The following is a 16,554-nucleotide window of genomic DNA, read 5'->3' on the forward strand; positions in this document are numbered from 1 at the left end:
GCATAACCATTATGCTGTCTCCCAAAACCAATCCTTATAAAATTTCAAAGGTTCAGTTTATTTGTTTCATCTTTCTCTGGCCTGCAGAGTACTTAGCATACTATTACTAGTCCAGGTCTGCGAATACCATTCAGCTTCTGAGCTTTCAGGAGGGATGAGTGTAATTCTTGTTTGAAACTCCTCACATTTTCAAAGTGTAATTTATATGCAGTTGGTACACTCATTCATTCACAGTATTTTCACTGAAGATCTGCTGTAGCCAGGAATTGACCAAGGCAGTGGAACAGCAAAATAGATCAGGTGCCTACTTTCCCCATGATATATATCTGTTCATTTCTCTGTGGCTTTACCAATTCAGTTTATTAAGGTCAAGTTGTAAATCTTGGAGTAAAAGGATGATTAAAGAAACTGATTTCATTATTAAAACATACAAAAATCAAATCTCCCCTGCATGCAAATGTTAAATTTGACCTTTACAAAAAATGTAACTACTCTAAATACTTTTAACTTTTAATTTATTTTCTTGGGGTCAGCTGAGAAACTCTTTCATTGTACATTGGTATGCAAATGATTCTTTTAAACAAAAACCACAAAGTTTTTTTCTTTTCTAATTGATATGAAAGAATAAATGTGCTACAAATGGAAGTAAACTAATTTTGTACTACTTAAGGAGAATTCAAATTAACTAAAGGTAAAAAGTATTAGGATAAATGTAGTTTTCCTCAGAGCTGATGAAATTGAATTAATTTTGTTTCTGGTTTCATTTTAAATGTTTCCTCTGACATTCAAACAAGGTTAAGAAAAACCAAGAGATAATTCCTCTTTTTTTTTTTTTGTTCCCTCCTTTGTGTTTCAGATTGCCTACAAGGCTGATTATAAACACGATATTGTTGATTACAACTACCCAGCCACTCTTACTCCCTCCTATCAAACAACTATGAAAATGGCTCCCCTGAAAGATGTAAGTAGTCTTCCTCTAGCTCTTTCTCTTTGCCTCTTTCCAGCTGTTCAAAGGAAGAAACTGAGAGAGGGACTCATAGCCCAATAGGAAGTGCAGTTACATACATACTTGAAAACATATTTTTAGTGTAAGTGGGAGTAAACCTAGATACATTTTGTAAACAATTCAGGTTCCATTTCACTTCTAATAGTTTGATGAACTGTGCTGCTGAGCATATTTAAGTAATATTAAGTGGCAAGAATGAGCTTTTAGTTTTAGTTATTATTATTTAGTTTTGAAGTGTGATCACATGGCTCTAAGTTGAGAGGGAGTGGTAACGTTGAAAACACTTGAGTTCCCTCCCCCCCCCCCCGCCCCTAGGAATATTTGGAAAGCACATATGGGATAATATATAGTACCTAATCATTATAGCAATGATTGTATTTATTGTTCTCTCAAAAATACATAATTTTTTTCAATGTTCCACTTGGAAATGAAAGAAAGGCATCTCATGTACTTTAAACTGCCATCTGATCCAATTTTCAGTCTATATATTTAGAAAGAGAGAGGGGGAGAAAGATAAAAGAGAGGTAGAGACACTAAAGTACCGCTCCACCATCCATGGAGTTTCCTTCAGTGCTGTCCATAATTCTTTTCGATGTTTCCTAATTTTAAGAGTTTTACTAGATGTTTGCTAGAGTAAATTTAGAAATTATCAGTATGTCCAAAGAGGGGGGGGTGGTATAAGCTTATCTATTGTCTTAACAAAGTACTTATAACTGAGTTTGTGTTGTGGATGTCAGAGAGGACTATCACCTGTCCATAGTTTGAAAGAAGCTCAGCAGGTGTTTATTGACTGCCCACTGCATCCTTCCTTCATATTCCTCTGGGATCAGCACAGTAGATTTGGTTTTTACTGTTGGCAGGTAGGTCTTCACAGCTCTCTCTTGTTTATAGCAGGGTTTGTGTGGGTTTCAACTAGGCATATCTATAATCTAACAATTTATAGGACAATGAAGTTCAGTTATTGCTCAATGACAACCTAGAAAAAGGTTAGGAAAGGTCTTTTCAAATATGTAAAAAGTACAACATAGTAGTCTGGTAGGTGGTGTAGTAGATAACATGTTAGATTCTCAAGCATAAGGTCCAGAGTTCGATCTCTGGCAGCCCATGTGCAGAGTAATACTCCAGTTCTCTTTCTCTCCTCCTACTTCTCTCATTAATAAATAGATAAATATTTTTAATGCAGGATATAGACAATAGAGGAATGTAACATGTGCATTCTAACAGGTGCATCACTGCCTGGCCCCAGCAATAGAGGACTGTAAAGGACCTAATTTGCTTCTCTTTTCCGCAGGAACTTTGGTTGAGTTGACTTATTCATCTCACCTTAATGAAGCCCAAGGTCAAGCGTGACTATCTATATCTTTTCTTTTTCTGGCTGCACATATTACCTGGGGAACTTGAGGATCAAGAGCACTTCATTGAGATCAGAGTGTGAGGTTTTTACATCTATAATAGCACAAATAAAACAAGAGTGGCCCCTCCGACTTTGTGTCCCTATTGTAACAGAATTTGCTGTTACATTTGTCCATAGAAAACCATGGATAAAACCATGCACCTGAAATATAACCTGGTGGTGCTCTTATGGTAGATGTATACTACATCAGCTTGGAAGTGTAAGTCAGAAGAAATAGCTTGTAAATAGGCATCCCGTAAGCCAGGTCCAGGTCCAGGTCCAGGTCCAGGCTGCTGCTGTTTTTTTTTTTTAAATAAATACTTCATTATTTTATTTTACAGAGAGAAAGACCAGATCACTGTTCAGCTTTAGCTTCTGGTAGTGCTGGGAATTGACCTAGGAGCTTCAGACGTGAAAATATTTTGTGCAACCATTATGCTATCTCCCCAACTCTGTAGAGGTGCTGCATTTGTCTGCATAGTGTTTGAGTTTTTTTCTTTTTCTTTAGTTCTTCTTCTTCTTCTAGCATTTGCCCTTCTTCCGTAGCCAGTCAACAGAGTCAGGTTGAGCCTGATGTAAAGTTTCGAGACCTCCTTTGAATCTGGAGAGGTGGCAGTCTTGTGAAGAAATTGTGAGAGGTCATATAAGAACTGGGCCCTGGTTCCTGCTTTGCAGCCACTGTCTGGGACTGAATGATAATCACTTTCTATCATCTCACCTTTTTCCTCTTATCTCCCTGGTTCCCATGTGAACTTGGGCATTCAGGTTGTTCAAGGAATCCATTTACAAGAATATTTGTGATCTCTCTGTCTGGCTTTCTGAATGTGGTCAAATAGCTATGGGATTAAATAAACAAGCACAAGATCTTAATTAGAGAGCATTCCTTTCAGAGGGACTTTTAGAAACACTAACAGAATGAAAATGAGGCTCTCTCCTCAATATCGACACCCTTTAGAAAAGTAAGTTGGAGCAACAGCCAAGGATCTGTGATGTTGCAGATGTGGGATTAATCGTGGAGGTTGCTATTTCCCGCAGAGGAAAGTAATTGTGCTCTGTCATGTACTTAAAGCAGATTTATCGAGAAGGACTATGTCATTTCAAAAATAGAGTTTTTGTGACGCTTTATCTTGCATAATTCTGAATTCTAATAGGCTATTATGAGATGATAATTTCCCCCTCAGAATTTTGCATTAGGAAGCCAGTGGACTCTACTCTCATTAATAGTTGACACTGAAACAACCTTCTGTTCCCTACTTTTTTCCTACACAGCCCATATTCAAAACTCAGAATGTGCAAAAACTTTTCTCTTTGAGTAACTAACTGAAAAGCTCAAAGAGATGTCATTTATCTCCAAATGCAACAATGACAAACACTTCTGTGGCCCCTTGGTGAGAGCACTGCCTGTGATCGGAAGTTAATATGCAAATAATTTCTTGGCACCTAGAATGCATCTCCCTGTCTGAACAAGGCTTGCTTTGGTTATTGGGAACCTCAAGCCCATGTGTAGAATTATGGTGGTCTCCAGCATACTTGCTTGGAACCAGATTTGTAATGTGCAGACTGAGAGTCACTTGGGAGCCAGACTGTTGTCACTTGAAACCCAATTCTGACACTAGTTGTGTGACCTTGAGCACAAGTATGAGAACTTGGCTGTGCAAAGTAAAAATAAATAAATAAATAAATAAAATTAGATTAAAATCAATAGATAGGGGGCAGAGCAGTGGTACACCTGGTTGAGTGTACACATTACCGTTTGCAAGGACCTGTGTTCAAGCCCCTACTCCCCACCTGCAGGGGGCATGTTTTATGAGTGGTGAAGCAGGGTTGCAGCTGTCTGACTTTCTTTCTATGTATCTTCCCCACCCCTTCTCAGTTTCTCTCTGTTATATCAAATAAAATAGGAAACGAAAAATCTGCTGATGAATATTTAAAAAAAAAAAAACAAGAAATAAATTTCCACTCTCCAGGGAAAAATAAAAGCAGTATTCACGGTGTGTGTTAGCATCTATTTTTGGAGCTGCCTGTTCCAAACATTTATTTTTCCATCTTTTTTTTTTTTTTTTTTTTTGTCCCTGGGCTTGGAGTGTCTATTGGTCTCCAGTTGGATTTGTGTATTCTTTCTCTAGTACTCTGAGAATCTTCACTCTGTTGGATTTGGCTGGAGCAAGGTAAGAAAATCTTAGAGAAGGGAGTGAGTGACACCTCCTTGTGTCTCCATGTACTCAGGTCAACTACAGGCAGAGCATCGACAAGCTGAAGTATAGCTCTGTGACCAACACCCCTCAGATTGTTCAGGCCAAAATCAACGCCCAGCAACTGAGTCATGTAAATGACCCTTCTGTGCCCCCCAAACGTGAGGGATCTGATAAGGCTTTGTAGCCTCTAGATATCTGGGACCCCAAGTATCTGACTTCTCTGGTATGATATGGGTATTATCACAATCATGAAATGGCCCCCTCTTTTGTAAACATTGTGTTATCCAAAATTTCAAATATACCCAATGTAGAAAGAATAGCACAGTGAGTCTCATCACCCAGATGCCAACTCATGTTCAGCCTTCTTTCAATTGTAGACCCATCTACTCCTCTTCCCCTGTTGTTCTGAAGAGAATCCCAGACATCCTAGAATTTTAATCTAGCACTACTACAGTATGAATCTCTAAAAGACAAAATTAGACGTTGTTTATGTGATTTTAATAACTCACACTGGAAGGGCAATATTTCTGGCATCACTACTATCCACTTAGCATGCAGCATTTCAAGGATCTCATAAGATAATAATTTCCTTTTATTACAGTTTGTTTGAATCATGCACCAAGTGAAGTTCATGTTTTGTGACTGATGTGTCTTTTAAGACTCTTCAGCTAAAGTTTTCCCCTTTGTCTCCTCTCCTTTCTCAAGAGTGGCTTGTTGAAAATACTGAATTTTATTAAAGAGATTTTGGGCTGGGGAGACAGCATAATGGTAAAAGACTTTTAATACCTGAGGCTCTATGATTCCAGATTCAATCCTCAGCACCACCATAAACCCAAGCTGAATAGTGCTATGGTCCTTCTCTGTATCTTTCTCTCTCTCTCATTAAAATAAAATATTAAAAACAGATGTATTTATTTATGACAGAGTGAGAGATGGAAAGGCAGTACATCGTTCTGCCATAGATGATGCCTGGGGTCGAACTAGAAACCACATACTTGAGGGACCAATGTTTATCCCACTGTACCACCTCCCAGGCCACAAAGACTCGGGACTGTTTATCTTGAACTTTCCCAATCTAAGCCTTGTTGATCGCATTCATGGCAGATCTCGAGTCTTCCTCTGACCTCTAAATGTCCCATAAAGTGGTAGTGAGAGCTAAAGGCTTTGCCAGGTTCAAGTGTACTTTGGGGGCAAGTCTGCCTCTCAGCTGATGCCCTGCTTTCCCTGGAGAATCACATCATCTCTGGCTGGCTCTCTCGTTGTGTGATTTAGGATGACCTTTTTTTCCCTATTTTTTTTTCCAAAGTGGGTTAGCAATTATAATTACCCTTTGAGTATCTACCCTGCGCATAACAAGATGGTCAGCACTGAAGCAAATTAAAAACAGCAACAACAGCAAAAAAAAAAAAAAAAAAAGAAAGAAAGAAAAAGAAAGAAAGAAAGAAAGAAAAAAAAAAAGCAGTTTCCTTGAGTGTTTCACAGGAGAGCTGGTGAGGAGGCACAGGAAGCCTCTCAGAAACCCGACTGTGAGCCTCCCTTTGAGTCATCTCAGTTTTCCTCAGGCATCGTCAGTCTGTTAAGTCCAAAGACTCATAAAGTTGTAACAGGTTTCTGCATAAAATGTATTTTTCAAAAATTCCTTCTCACCTGCAGGCTCAAGGAGAAAGTGAAAAAGGAAAAAACAAAAACAAATGAAAAAAAAAAAAAACAAAATATTGCTTTTTCCAAAGCTTTCCTTGTATCCCATATGAAACCCCTACATTTACCCTGTGGGTTTCTTGTAACATCCAACAGGTAAATTACCGGGCTGACTATGAGAGAAATAAGCTAAATTACACGTTGCCACAGGACTTACCACAACTGGTGAAGGCTAAGACCAATGCCACACTCTTCAGTGAGGTAAGCGAGCCCTGCACCTGAAAGCACAGAGGGTCAGGTGCTGAGGAAGCTGATGTGAAAACGCCAGGCTGGTTCAGCCCACAGACTAGTCTTGCTTGTGGAGAGTTTCATCAAAGGCGGCCAGCATGGTCTAATTGTGATAGTTGATTTGAATTGATTCTTCATCTCAGTTGAATCCTCATTATGTGGACATGAGCACAGTCTGCTGGGGCACACACAGGACCATCCTCATCTTGGGTACCTCTAGCTGGTGCTCTGATAGGTGGAGAAAAATCTTAAACTTTTAGAAGATCCAAGAGTCACAAGTGGGCTATAATTACTTTTTTCTTATTCTAGGTGGGGTTGGTGGGATAAGAGCAGAAAAAAAAGGGACTATATATATACTGTTTTGGGCACTGGGGATGGCTTTTTATTATGGGATTATCCAATTATCCTGTCCCCAGCCAATATGTTTTGGAGGACACAGTGGCAAAGGCTTTGGTACCACATAGGCTCAGGTCCAATGTTGACATTGCCATTACTAGCCTAGTCTCCAGGCCTCACTGGCCTAATGTGAAGAGTCATGGTGGGTGAGCAGAAGGCATTTAGCAGAAGGCCAATATCCAGCAGTTTGCTAAAAGCGGTAGCTAGCTCTGTGTTGAACTTTTGGGATCTGTTCTCACATACAATATCCAATTTATTCTTATAGAAACACTGCAACAGATAATGTGTTAGTTATTTGTGTCTTTGTGGAGCTGAGGTCTTATGCATGCTTGATTTTTCTGATTCAAAATCAACTGTATTGATAGAGAAGCAGAGACAGATAGGGAGGCACTGTAGTACCTCAGCTTCCTTTGGTTACATAGCAACTCCCATGTGGTACCAGGATCTGAGCCTGGGTTTTGTGCATGACAAGACATAGGCCCTACACAGTGAACTAACTTCTAACTTCTAATGGGCTATTCATTTAGTAAATGGTAGACTAGGGCCTGAAGAGGTGAAGTGATTTGTCTAAGGTCTCATGATCAGAAAATAACAGAACTCTCCCTCCCCCATTTAAATAAATGGATTTAAAATCCTTATTTTTCCACTTACATTTTCTATGTTATTAGGGGAAGGTTAATGATTTACAATACAGTTGTTGACACATAACTACAACTTCTCATCTCCCTGTGATTGGGGTCTATAAGATACTCCCTCCCTGAATCTAGATCTTTTTCTCTCATCATACCCCAGGAGCCCAGAGTCCCTCTTACCCATCCTTTTTCTCCTTTCCCAATATTCTTTGCTTTGGTGTAATATACCACTCCCAGTCCAAATGATATAAATGGATTGAAAAATATTTCTTTATTCATTTATTGATAAAAGAGGGACTGAACAACACAGTATCACTTCAGAACACTTGGTGGTGACTCAGGACCTCATACCTGCAGGTCCTGCACTCCACTGCTGGGCTACCCTCTGGACTGTGGGTGTACCTTTTGTCCTGTCCCAGTGTCACTGCCCTTCAGGGCCTGCTAGCTGAGGAATCAGTCAGCTGTGTTAACACTTGCTATCATTTTTGGTAATAACTGCCAAGATTCTGGTCTGGAAGCGAATGAAGAAAGTCTCTTTGTTTGTGTTTCACACTTCTCTTTAACTTGGGGCAGGAATACTAATAGTAAGTTTACTCACCCCCTGTTTTTGTTTGTCAGGTGAAGTACAAAGAAGGCTGGGAGAAGACAAAGGGGAAAGGCTTTGAGCTGAAGCTGGATGCCATGTCTCTGCTGGCTGCCAAGGCCTCTGGAGAGCTCGCTAGCAATGTAGGTTTCCTCTCATTAACTCGGAGAAGCACTCTGTACCATTCCAATCAAATGACAGCAGTCCTGTGGAAAAATAATAATGACAGTTAACACTGTAAACATCACCACACTTTCATCTTCAGGGTGTGCGGAAGACTGGGAGGTGTTTTTGTTTATGTTTATTTTCTGCAGAATTGTTCTCTCCTTGCACTTGTTAAAAACCAGAGCCCCTTAGGTGGCAAAGTCTCTCTCTCACTCACTGTCGACTTTCTGCCTTCTCTCAAGATTAAATACAAAGAAGAATATGAAAAGACAAAAGGCAAAGTCACTGGAGCGACAGACTCCAGGCTCCTGCATTCCCTGCAGGTGGCCAAGATGAGCAGTGAGGTAAACTCTTCTTCTCCTCCCCCAACCTTTGCTCAAGTTGTGTGACTTTCTGAGTTTTCTTCTGCATCTCCCTCGCCTGAGACTGTTACCCTTTTATTACCTTCCCCTAACAATTTCTTCCTGGCTTGTTGCGAATGGTTTGTTCATTTCCTTTATTCTGCCCAAGCACACTGTTCTTTTAAAGTAGAAACAAAGCTTGGCCCCTAAGGGTGACCAGTTGCTATTGATCAAGGTAGAAAGGTGTCTGGCTGCATCTGTTCAGATGTTTACCAAGCAAGTGCCACGCACCACACAGACGTGTGACTCTAACAATGAACACCACTGAAGAGGCGCCTCCCCGACGGAGCTTCTGTCTACCAAGATAGTTAGACAGAAAGCTTCCTATTTATTCTGTCAGTATTCTGGATAAATCCTGTGGTCAAAGACACACCCGACATTGAAAATATTTTAACAAACAACTGGGCAGTCCAGGCAACAACCACTCAAGTTGATGCAGCTTATAATCGACTGCCGTGGTTGGAGATTAACTTGGCAAATGTCACCAAAATTCACCAGGGACAGACTGAGTTTCTCATCAAGTCTTCCTTGATAGCTCTGGACATGCAAAGCAGACACTTGAGCATAGGTTTCTGCTTGATAACTGCCTGCTCAGAGCCCTGGCTTATCCTGCTCTTGTGGAACAGGTAGATATAATTGCCTGGTGAGCTGTGAGGGAGCCATGGCTTAAATGAAGTAAGACAGCTGACCTCAAGGTCGCCATCTTGAACGTGCCCACAGTGGAAGCCCTGTGAAGTGCTAGTCATGAAGCACACAGAGGCTTTGAGAATCTGACTGCAGTTGAGTTGAGAATGAATTGGTACTTCAAACTGGCAGTTGGAGGAAACTAGGGCCAGAAATTTTGCTTTGCCCAAATTTTATAGTAGTCAGTGGCTTTGGTGGAAGGGTACAGAATTAGACCCCTAACTTCTAACTTACTGCTTCTACTATAAATCACTACTTTTTCTCATGACCACACCACAACCATTGTCGTCATTCCAGCCACAGCCATTACTATGTCACACCACCATCACCATGATCAACACCATTATGACAGGCACTGCAACTATTACCATCACTACTGTCATACTGCTGTGACCATCAGCAGCAGCATCATTACATTACCAGGGCCACCACCATCATCATTGCCATTATCACCACCACCCTCCCACCAGTACTACAACCATGACACAAGTCATCATCATCCAATGTCATTGCCATCTTCATTGCTACCATTTATCAAGTTGTAGGTACATGCATGTTTCACTTGCTTTTTATATAGTTATTTATTTATTTCGCATAGAGACAGAGAGGAATTGAGAAGGAATGGGGAGATAGAGGAGAGAGACACATACATTCACACCTGCAACACTATTTCACCACTTGTGAAGCTTCTGCCTGCAGATAGGGACTGAGGACTTGAACCAGGGTCCTTGTGCAATGTAATGTGTGCGTCCAACCAGGTGCACCACCACCTGGCGCCTCACTTACTTTTAACTCTGCTGCCACAATAGTCTTATAAGGACAGTTAACTCTTACAGGTGTAACTTTCCAGAGGTCATCCAGTTGGCAAAGGGAGGATCAGGTTTCTTCTTAAGCTTGTCTGACTCTGAAACCCAAACTTTGCTTTTCTTCTTCTAAAACTCAGCAGCAACCATAGAGCTTTCCTTCAACAAATAAGTGAAAAGCTTCAGGGTTAGTAGGAGGAATTCCTCCCTAAGACAAAGTAGTATGAAACCATAGCTCCTCAGCCTTGCTACCTTACAGCCTGAGAATTGACCATAGCTTTCTGAGAGTGGGATGGCACTGCCTAGAGTGATAGTTCCTCATGAATTCTTGCCCATTTTCCCACATCCCTCTGGCAAAGGCAGGCTTCAAATAACACGCCTTATTTTGGTGCCCTCCAGGTTGAATATAAGAAAGGCTTTGAAGAGAGCAAGACCCACTTTCACCTGCCCATGGATATGGTCAACATCAGACATGCTAAGAAGGCTCAAGCTCTGGCCAGTGACCTGGATTACAGAAAGAAACTGCACAAATATACTGTGCTGCCCGAAGACATGAGTGCCCAGTGGGCCAAAAAAGCCTACGGGCTCCAGAGTGAAGTGAGTGTTCACTCGTCACCAGTTGCCTTCATTCTTTTCTTGTAGCGGGATAGAGATTGTGCATCTGTACATGAGTATTAGTGCATATCCCAGAGGACCAAAAGGAGCTGCTGGAGATGCAACAGGTCCAGGAAGGGTGGGCAGGGAGGTAGAGATGCAGGGAAATTCAGGACCGTGTAGAGGTAGATATGTAGAGATGCAGTGGAGACCAGCAGATGGGGCATGAGGGCTCAGGACTACTGAAGAAATTACAGTGAGTGGATGGGGGTGAACAATGGAAAGGCTACTGCTGGGGCTAAACAACAGAGAGGCTACTGCTGAATATAATAAGCACATCTCAGAAATTTGTCAATTTGGTATATAATGTCCTTGTACAAAAAAAGTCCACCATGGTCTGGGAGGTGGTGTAGTGGTAAAGCTTTGGATTCTCAAGCATGAGGTACTACTGAGTTTGATCCACATGTGCCAGAGTGATGTCTGGTTCTTTCTCCTCCAATCTTTCTTCATAAATAAATAAAATCTTTTAAAAACAAAAAAAGTCCACCAAGGCATGACAAGAGCTTCTGGTTACTAGGTGGGGCCAGTGGTCTCCTATCTCCCTCACCTCCCAGAAGAGCTCATCTTACACTGAAGAGTAAGGGGCAGCACTGAGTCTGGAAGGTGTTAGTAGCTTCTCTGCAGAATAAATTTGTCATCACATGCATTTGGGAAAGGTTGGCATCACTGTTTTTTTCTTCTCAGGAATTCTTAGAACCTTTTTTGTACTTATCGGCTGTGTGGCTTTTCTAGCAACTGGCAAAATAAACATTATGTTTCTTTATGTAAAGAAAAAAAATAAGGCTGCTTTACGCAGGCAAACAAAGACTGTCTTCACCTTGCCTTCAGCATCCTTATGTCTGATCAGAGCCTGCTCTTTGTCTCATAGCTGCAGTACAAGGCTGACCTGGCGTGGATGAAAGGCGTCGGGTGGCTGACTGAGGGCAGTCTCAATTTGGAACAGGCCAAGAAAGCTGGACAACTGGCCAGTGAGGTAATGCGAGAACCGATCCCTGCCTTCTATTAGTTCTCAGCCTCTGTGTCACTGGCAGGAGTGATCTCTCCCTCTAATTCCCCTTCCCTAGCTCCTAGACTTTCTTTATGTGACTCAGGAAAGGTTTTTCTTTTCTTTTTTCTTTTTTTTTTAAATTTCTTTACTGGGAAATTAATGTTTTACATTCAATCGTAAATACAATAGTTTGTACATGCATAACATTTCCCAGTTTTCCATATAACAATACACCCTTACTAGGTCCTCTGTCAACTTTCTTGGACCTGTATTCTCCCCATCCACCCACCCAGAGTCTTTTACTTTGGTGTAATACACCAATTCCAGTTCAGGTTCTACTTGTATTTTTCTCTTCTGATCTTGTTTTTCAACTTCTGCCTGAGAATGAGATCATCCCATATTCATCCTTCTGTTTCTAATTTATTTCACTTAACATGAATTTTTTTCAAGGTCCATCCAAGATTGGCTGGAGACGGTGAATTCACCATTTTTAATAGCTGAGTAGTATTCCTCTGTGTATATAGACCACAACTTGCTCAGCCACACATCTGTTGTTGGACACGTGGGTTGCTTCCAGGTTTTGGCTATTACAAATTGTGCTGCTCAGAACATATGTGTACACAGATCTTTTTGGATGGGTGTGTTGGGTTCCTTAGGATATATCCCCAGGAGAAGAATTGCAGGATCATAGGGTAGGTCCATTTCTAGCCAGGAAGGGCTTTTCACCGTGCATACCCTGAAGGAATTCCCCACTCCCTGAAACTTCCTAGGGAGTTATTTGTAAGAAGCCTAGAGATTTATTTTATTTTTTACATATATATATATTTATTGTCTTTATTTATTTATTGGATACAGACAGCCAGAAATCAAGAGGGAAGGGGGAGAGAGTGAGAGAGACACCTGAAGATCTGCTTCACTCCTTGTGAAGCTTTCCCCTGTGAGTTTGGACTGGAAGCTTGAACCTGGCTCCTTGAACATTATAATGTGTGTTCAGCTAGGTATACCACCACCTGGTCCCCCTTTATTTATATTTTGCCAGAGCACTGCTCAGCTCTGGTTTATGGTGGTATGGGGGATGAAACCTGGGAACCTGGGACTTTGGAGCCACAGGCATGAGAGTCTCTTTGCATAACCATCCCGTTACCTACCTCTGATCTAGAGATTTACTTTTAAATAGATGTTACATCCGAAGAATGGTATAGATGTAGTTCTTCTTCTTCTAGCGTTTGCCCTTCTTCCGTAGCCAGTCAACAGCGTCAGGTTGAGCCTGACGTAAAGTTTCGAGACCTCCTTTGAATCTGGAGAGGTGGCAGTCGTTGACTATGTGGGTCATAGTCTGTCTGGAGCCGCAGGGGCAGTTTGGGTCGTCTCAGGCTCCCAAGCGATGGAACATAGCGGCGCACCGGCCATGGCCTGTTCGATAGCGATTGAGGAGGGCCCAATCATAACGTGCTAGGTCAAAGCCGGGTTGACGCTTGCAGGGTTCTGTGATGAGGTGTTTGTTCTTTACCTCAGCTGACTGCCAACTCTGTTTCCAAGAGTCTGGAACAGAGAAGTTCAGTGTAGGCATAGGGTACCAGATTGGGTGACGAGACGTCAAGCGTTGGACAGGGTGGGCAAAGATATCCGTGTATATTGGCAGGTCTGGTTGAGTGTAGACGTGGGAAATGAACTTAGATGATGCCGCATCCCGACGAATATCTGGCAGGGCGATGTAGTGAAATGCACTATCACTGGTGTGTGCAGAGTGTGCGATTTCCTTTGAATCAGAGTTTGGTTTGGAGGTCAAATTTTGTTTTAATTTATGTGTTGGTAGATCTGGGGCCTTGAGTATGGGCAATTTTTACCTGTCTTGGGACAAACATTGCCATTCAGATAGAAGGACAGAGTGAGAAGTGAGAGTAAAGGAGGGAGGGAGGGAGGGAGGGAGAGAGAGAGAGAGAGAGGGAGAGAAAGAGAGAGACTGACCTACTAGAGCTCCCCCCCCATGTTGTGACATTCCCCTGTGGTATACCCAGGGCTCAGACATGGCATGTGTGTACAGCAAGGCAGATACTCTAGTGGGCTATGTCTCAAGCCCTACCGGCCAGCACCTTCATTACACTTGTGACTGAAAAGTCACTGCAGGCTTTGGGCAAGTCATTTGCCCCTTCTGATCCTTGGTTCTTTTGTAGAATAATGAGTAGGTTCAACAGGATGCTCCTTAAGGCCCTCTTGGGTCTAAGCTGTGCTTCTTTTTATGCCGCTGTGTGAAACTGGCTTGGGCAGGAAGCAGAGGAGGACTTTTGAAGGACATTGTGTTGGGCAATGTGACTATTTCAGGAACTCTTTTTGGGATCTTCTTCTAAGGGGATTCTTGCTTCTGAGCCAGGAAGGCTGAGTCAACATATCTCATGCAAATGATAATAATAGAAATGATAATAGCTGTTATTATGAGATGATCATAATTATGCAAACATGGCCATCACACTGAACCCATGGAATAGGCTGCTTGCAGACTGCTGCTTCACTGCACACCATAGTCCTATGTGCATGGTCATTATTATTATCTTCCTTTAAAAAAATTTTTTATTACTTTTATTTATCTGATAGAGACAGCCAGAAATAGAGAAGAAAGGGGGGGTGATAGAGAGGGAGAGAGACAGGGAGACACCTGAAGCCCTGCTTTACCGCTTTGTGAAGCTTTCCCCCTGCAGGGGCTGACTGGAGGCTTGAACCCAGGTCCTTGTGCACTGTAATGTGTGTGCCTAACCAGGTGCACCATCGCCTGGCTCCTATTTTTATCTTGTTATCTCCTTTTTACATAAGAAAATGATCCAAAGTCTGCTAATAAGTAACAGAGCTAGAATCTGAGCCTTGTGTGTTTGTTTGGTCCAGTGTCCTGGTTGGTGGCAATTCACCAGTATTGCACCTCAAAGCATGTTTGGTGATTTCCTCGGATTTTTTTCCTCTGAACTTATCCTCTCAGACACAGACACATTTAAGATCGACATACAGGGCCAGCCAGTGGCACACCTTATAAAGCACACGTGTGCAAAGACCTAGGTTCAAGGCCCTGTTCCTCACCTGCAGAATGGAAGCTTCATGAGTGGTGAAGTAGTGCTGCCGAAGCCTCTTTCTCTCCTTTTCCACCCTCTTTCTTCTCAATTTTTCTGTCCCTATCAAAAACAAACAAAGAACTAAACATTTCTGGGGCCAGGTGATGGCACACCTGGTGAAGTGCTCATAGTTCTTTGGTCAAGGACCTGCACAAGGACTGGGGTTAGAAACCCGACTCCCCACCTGCAAGGGAGACACTTCATGAGAAGTGAAGCAGGTCTGCAGGTGTCTCTCTTTCTCTCTCCCTCTTTGTCTCCCCCACCTGTCTCAATTTCTCTCTGTCCTATTGAGGAAAAAAAAAGTGGTTGCCAGGAGTGGTGAATTTATAGTGCCAGCACCAAGGAGCAGTGATAACCCTGGAGGAAAAAAAAAAAACAGGAAAGAAAAAGAAAAAAAAGAAGAAAAAAGAAATAAATGATTTTCTTAGAAAGATTATAGCATGTAAGCAGAGATGATAGAGAAAAGGAAAGAATCTTCTATGATTCCTATAACTTTTTTATTAGACCTATGAAAATTTTAGACCAATAAAAATTAGACTAATGTAACAACACAACCCCCACTAGGTCCTCTGCCAACTGTTGTATTGTTAAGTGCAAAACTGAGAAATGTTATGCCTGTATGAACTATTGCATTTACTGTTGACTGTAAAACATTAATCTCCCCCCAAAATTAGACCAATGAAAATTTCTGTAACTTTTTTTTTAGACCAATGAAAATGTGGGTGCTTGTCTTGGATAGGAGTGCAGAGAGAGGACCCAGGCAGACTGAGCAGAGATTCCACTTAGGAATTTCCCTTCCTTGAGTACTTCTGTGCCGACTGATTAAGCTCCAAGAAGGCTAGGAAGCTGTCATCTTTTTTTTATATGCCCACTGGATTCTACACTGGGTTGATTCTTTTTTTTTTAATGGTGTGGGAGATTTGGAGTTTGAGACATAGGAGTCTCTTTGCACCCCACTATGTGGATTCTTGGCTCCAGTGTTTACAAATCATCCCCAGAAATTCTGAGGTGTCTGAGATTTCCCACCCTTGAAGCAGTGACTTGACTTCCTTCAATTCTGTGCAGAAGGAATTTTCCCCCTGGGTCCACTGGAACAAAAAAGGAAAATGACACATATTTTGGGGACATTTTTTCAGCAAACTGTTCTTCCTTTTTTATATATAAATGTTTTATTTGTTACTAATACTATGTTACAGGATTATAACACCAAAGTTCTTTCTTATTTCTTCTTCTTTTTTCACCACTCTGATCACCAAAGGTCTGTTGCTTCATTCTTGCCCCATAGATAATCACTATAGTTCTCCCACAGTCTTAGACATAGGTTGACATTTTTTTCACATTTGTATACTCAGTTCTCTATATTCAGATTATGAGTGAAACTATTCTGTAGTTGTCCTTTATCTCCTTACTTTCTTCACTAAGCATAATCTTCTCCAATTCCATCCACTTTATCCCAAAGGACACAATATTATCTTTTTTTTTATTGCTGAATAATACTTTGCTGAGTATATGTCCCATCACTTTTTTATTCAGTCATCTGTCAAAGGGCATTTTGGTTGTTTCCAGGTTTTTGCTATTGTGAATAAAGTCACTGTGGACATGGGGGTGCATATGTCTCTTTGAATAAGTG

The 16,554-nt window shown here is 41.5% G+C and overlaps 1 protein-coding gene across 19 annotated transcripts in view; it reads left to right on the plus strand.

Annotated features, from left to right (window-relative positions):
* NRAP (nebulin related anchoring protein) overlaps positions 1–16,554 on the plus strand; it is a 100,423-nt gene that overhangs the window by 31,493 nt on the left and 52,376 nt on the right. For all 19 annotated transcript variants that reach the window (XM_007519976.3, XM_060171255.1, XM_060171264.1 and 16 more), the window contains 7 exons: positions 857–961; positions 4,626–4,724; positions 6,389–6,493; positions 8,167–8,274; positions 8,539–8,640; positions 10,584–10,781; positions 11,707–11,811. In XM_007519976.3, coding sequence (XP_007520038.2) covers positions 857–961; positions 4,626–4,724; positions 6,389–6,493; positions 8,167–8,274; positions 8,539–8,640; positions 10,584–10,781; positions 11,707–11,811 — 822 coding nt within the window. The remainder of the gene's footprint in view (positions 1–856; positions 962–4,625; positions 4,725–6,388; positions 6,494–8,166; positions 8,275–8,538; positions 8,641–10,583; positions 10,782–11,706; positions 11,812–16,554) is intronic.

Source organism: Erinaceus europaeus, chromosome 14, assembly GCF_950295315.1.
Source record: "Erinaceus europaeus chromosome 14, mEriEur2.1, whole genome shotgun sequence".
Classification (NCBI taxonomy): domain Eukaryota; kingdom Metazoa; phylum Chordata; class Mammalia; order Eulipotyphla; family Erinaceidae; genus Erinaceus; species Erinaceus europaeus.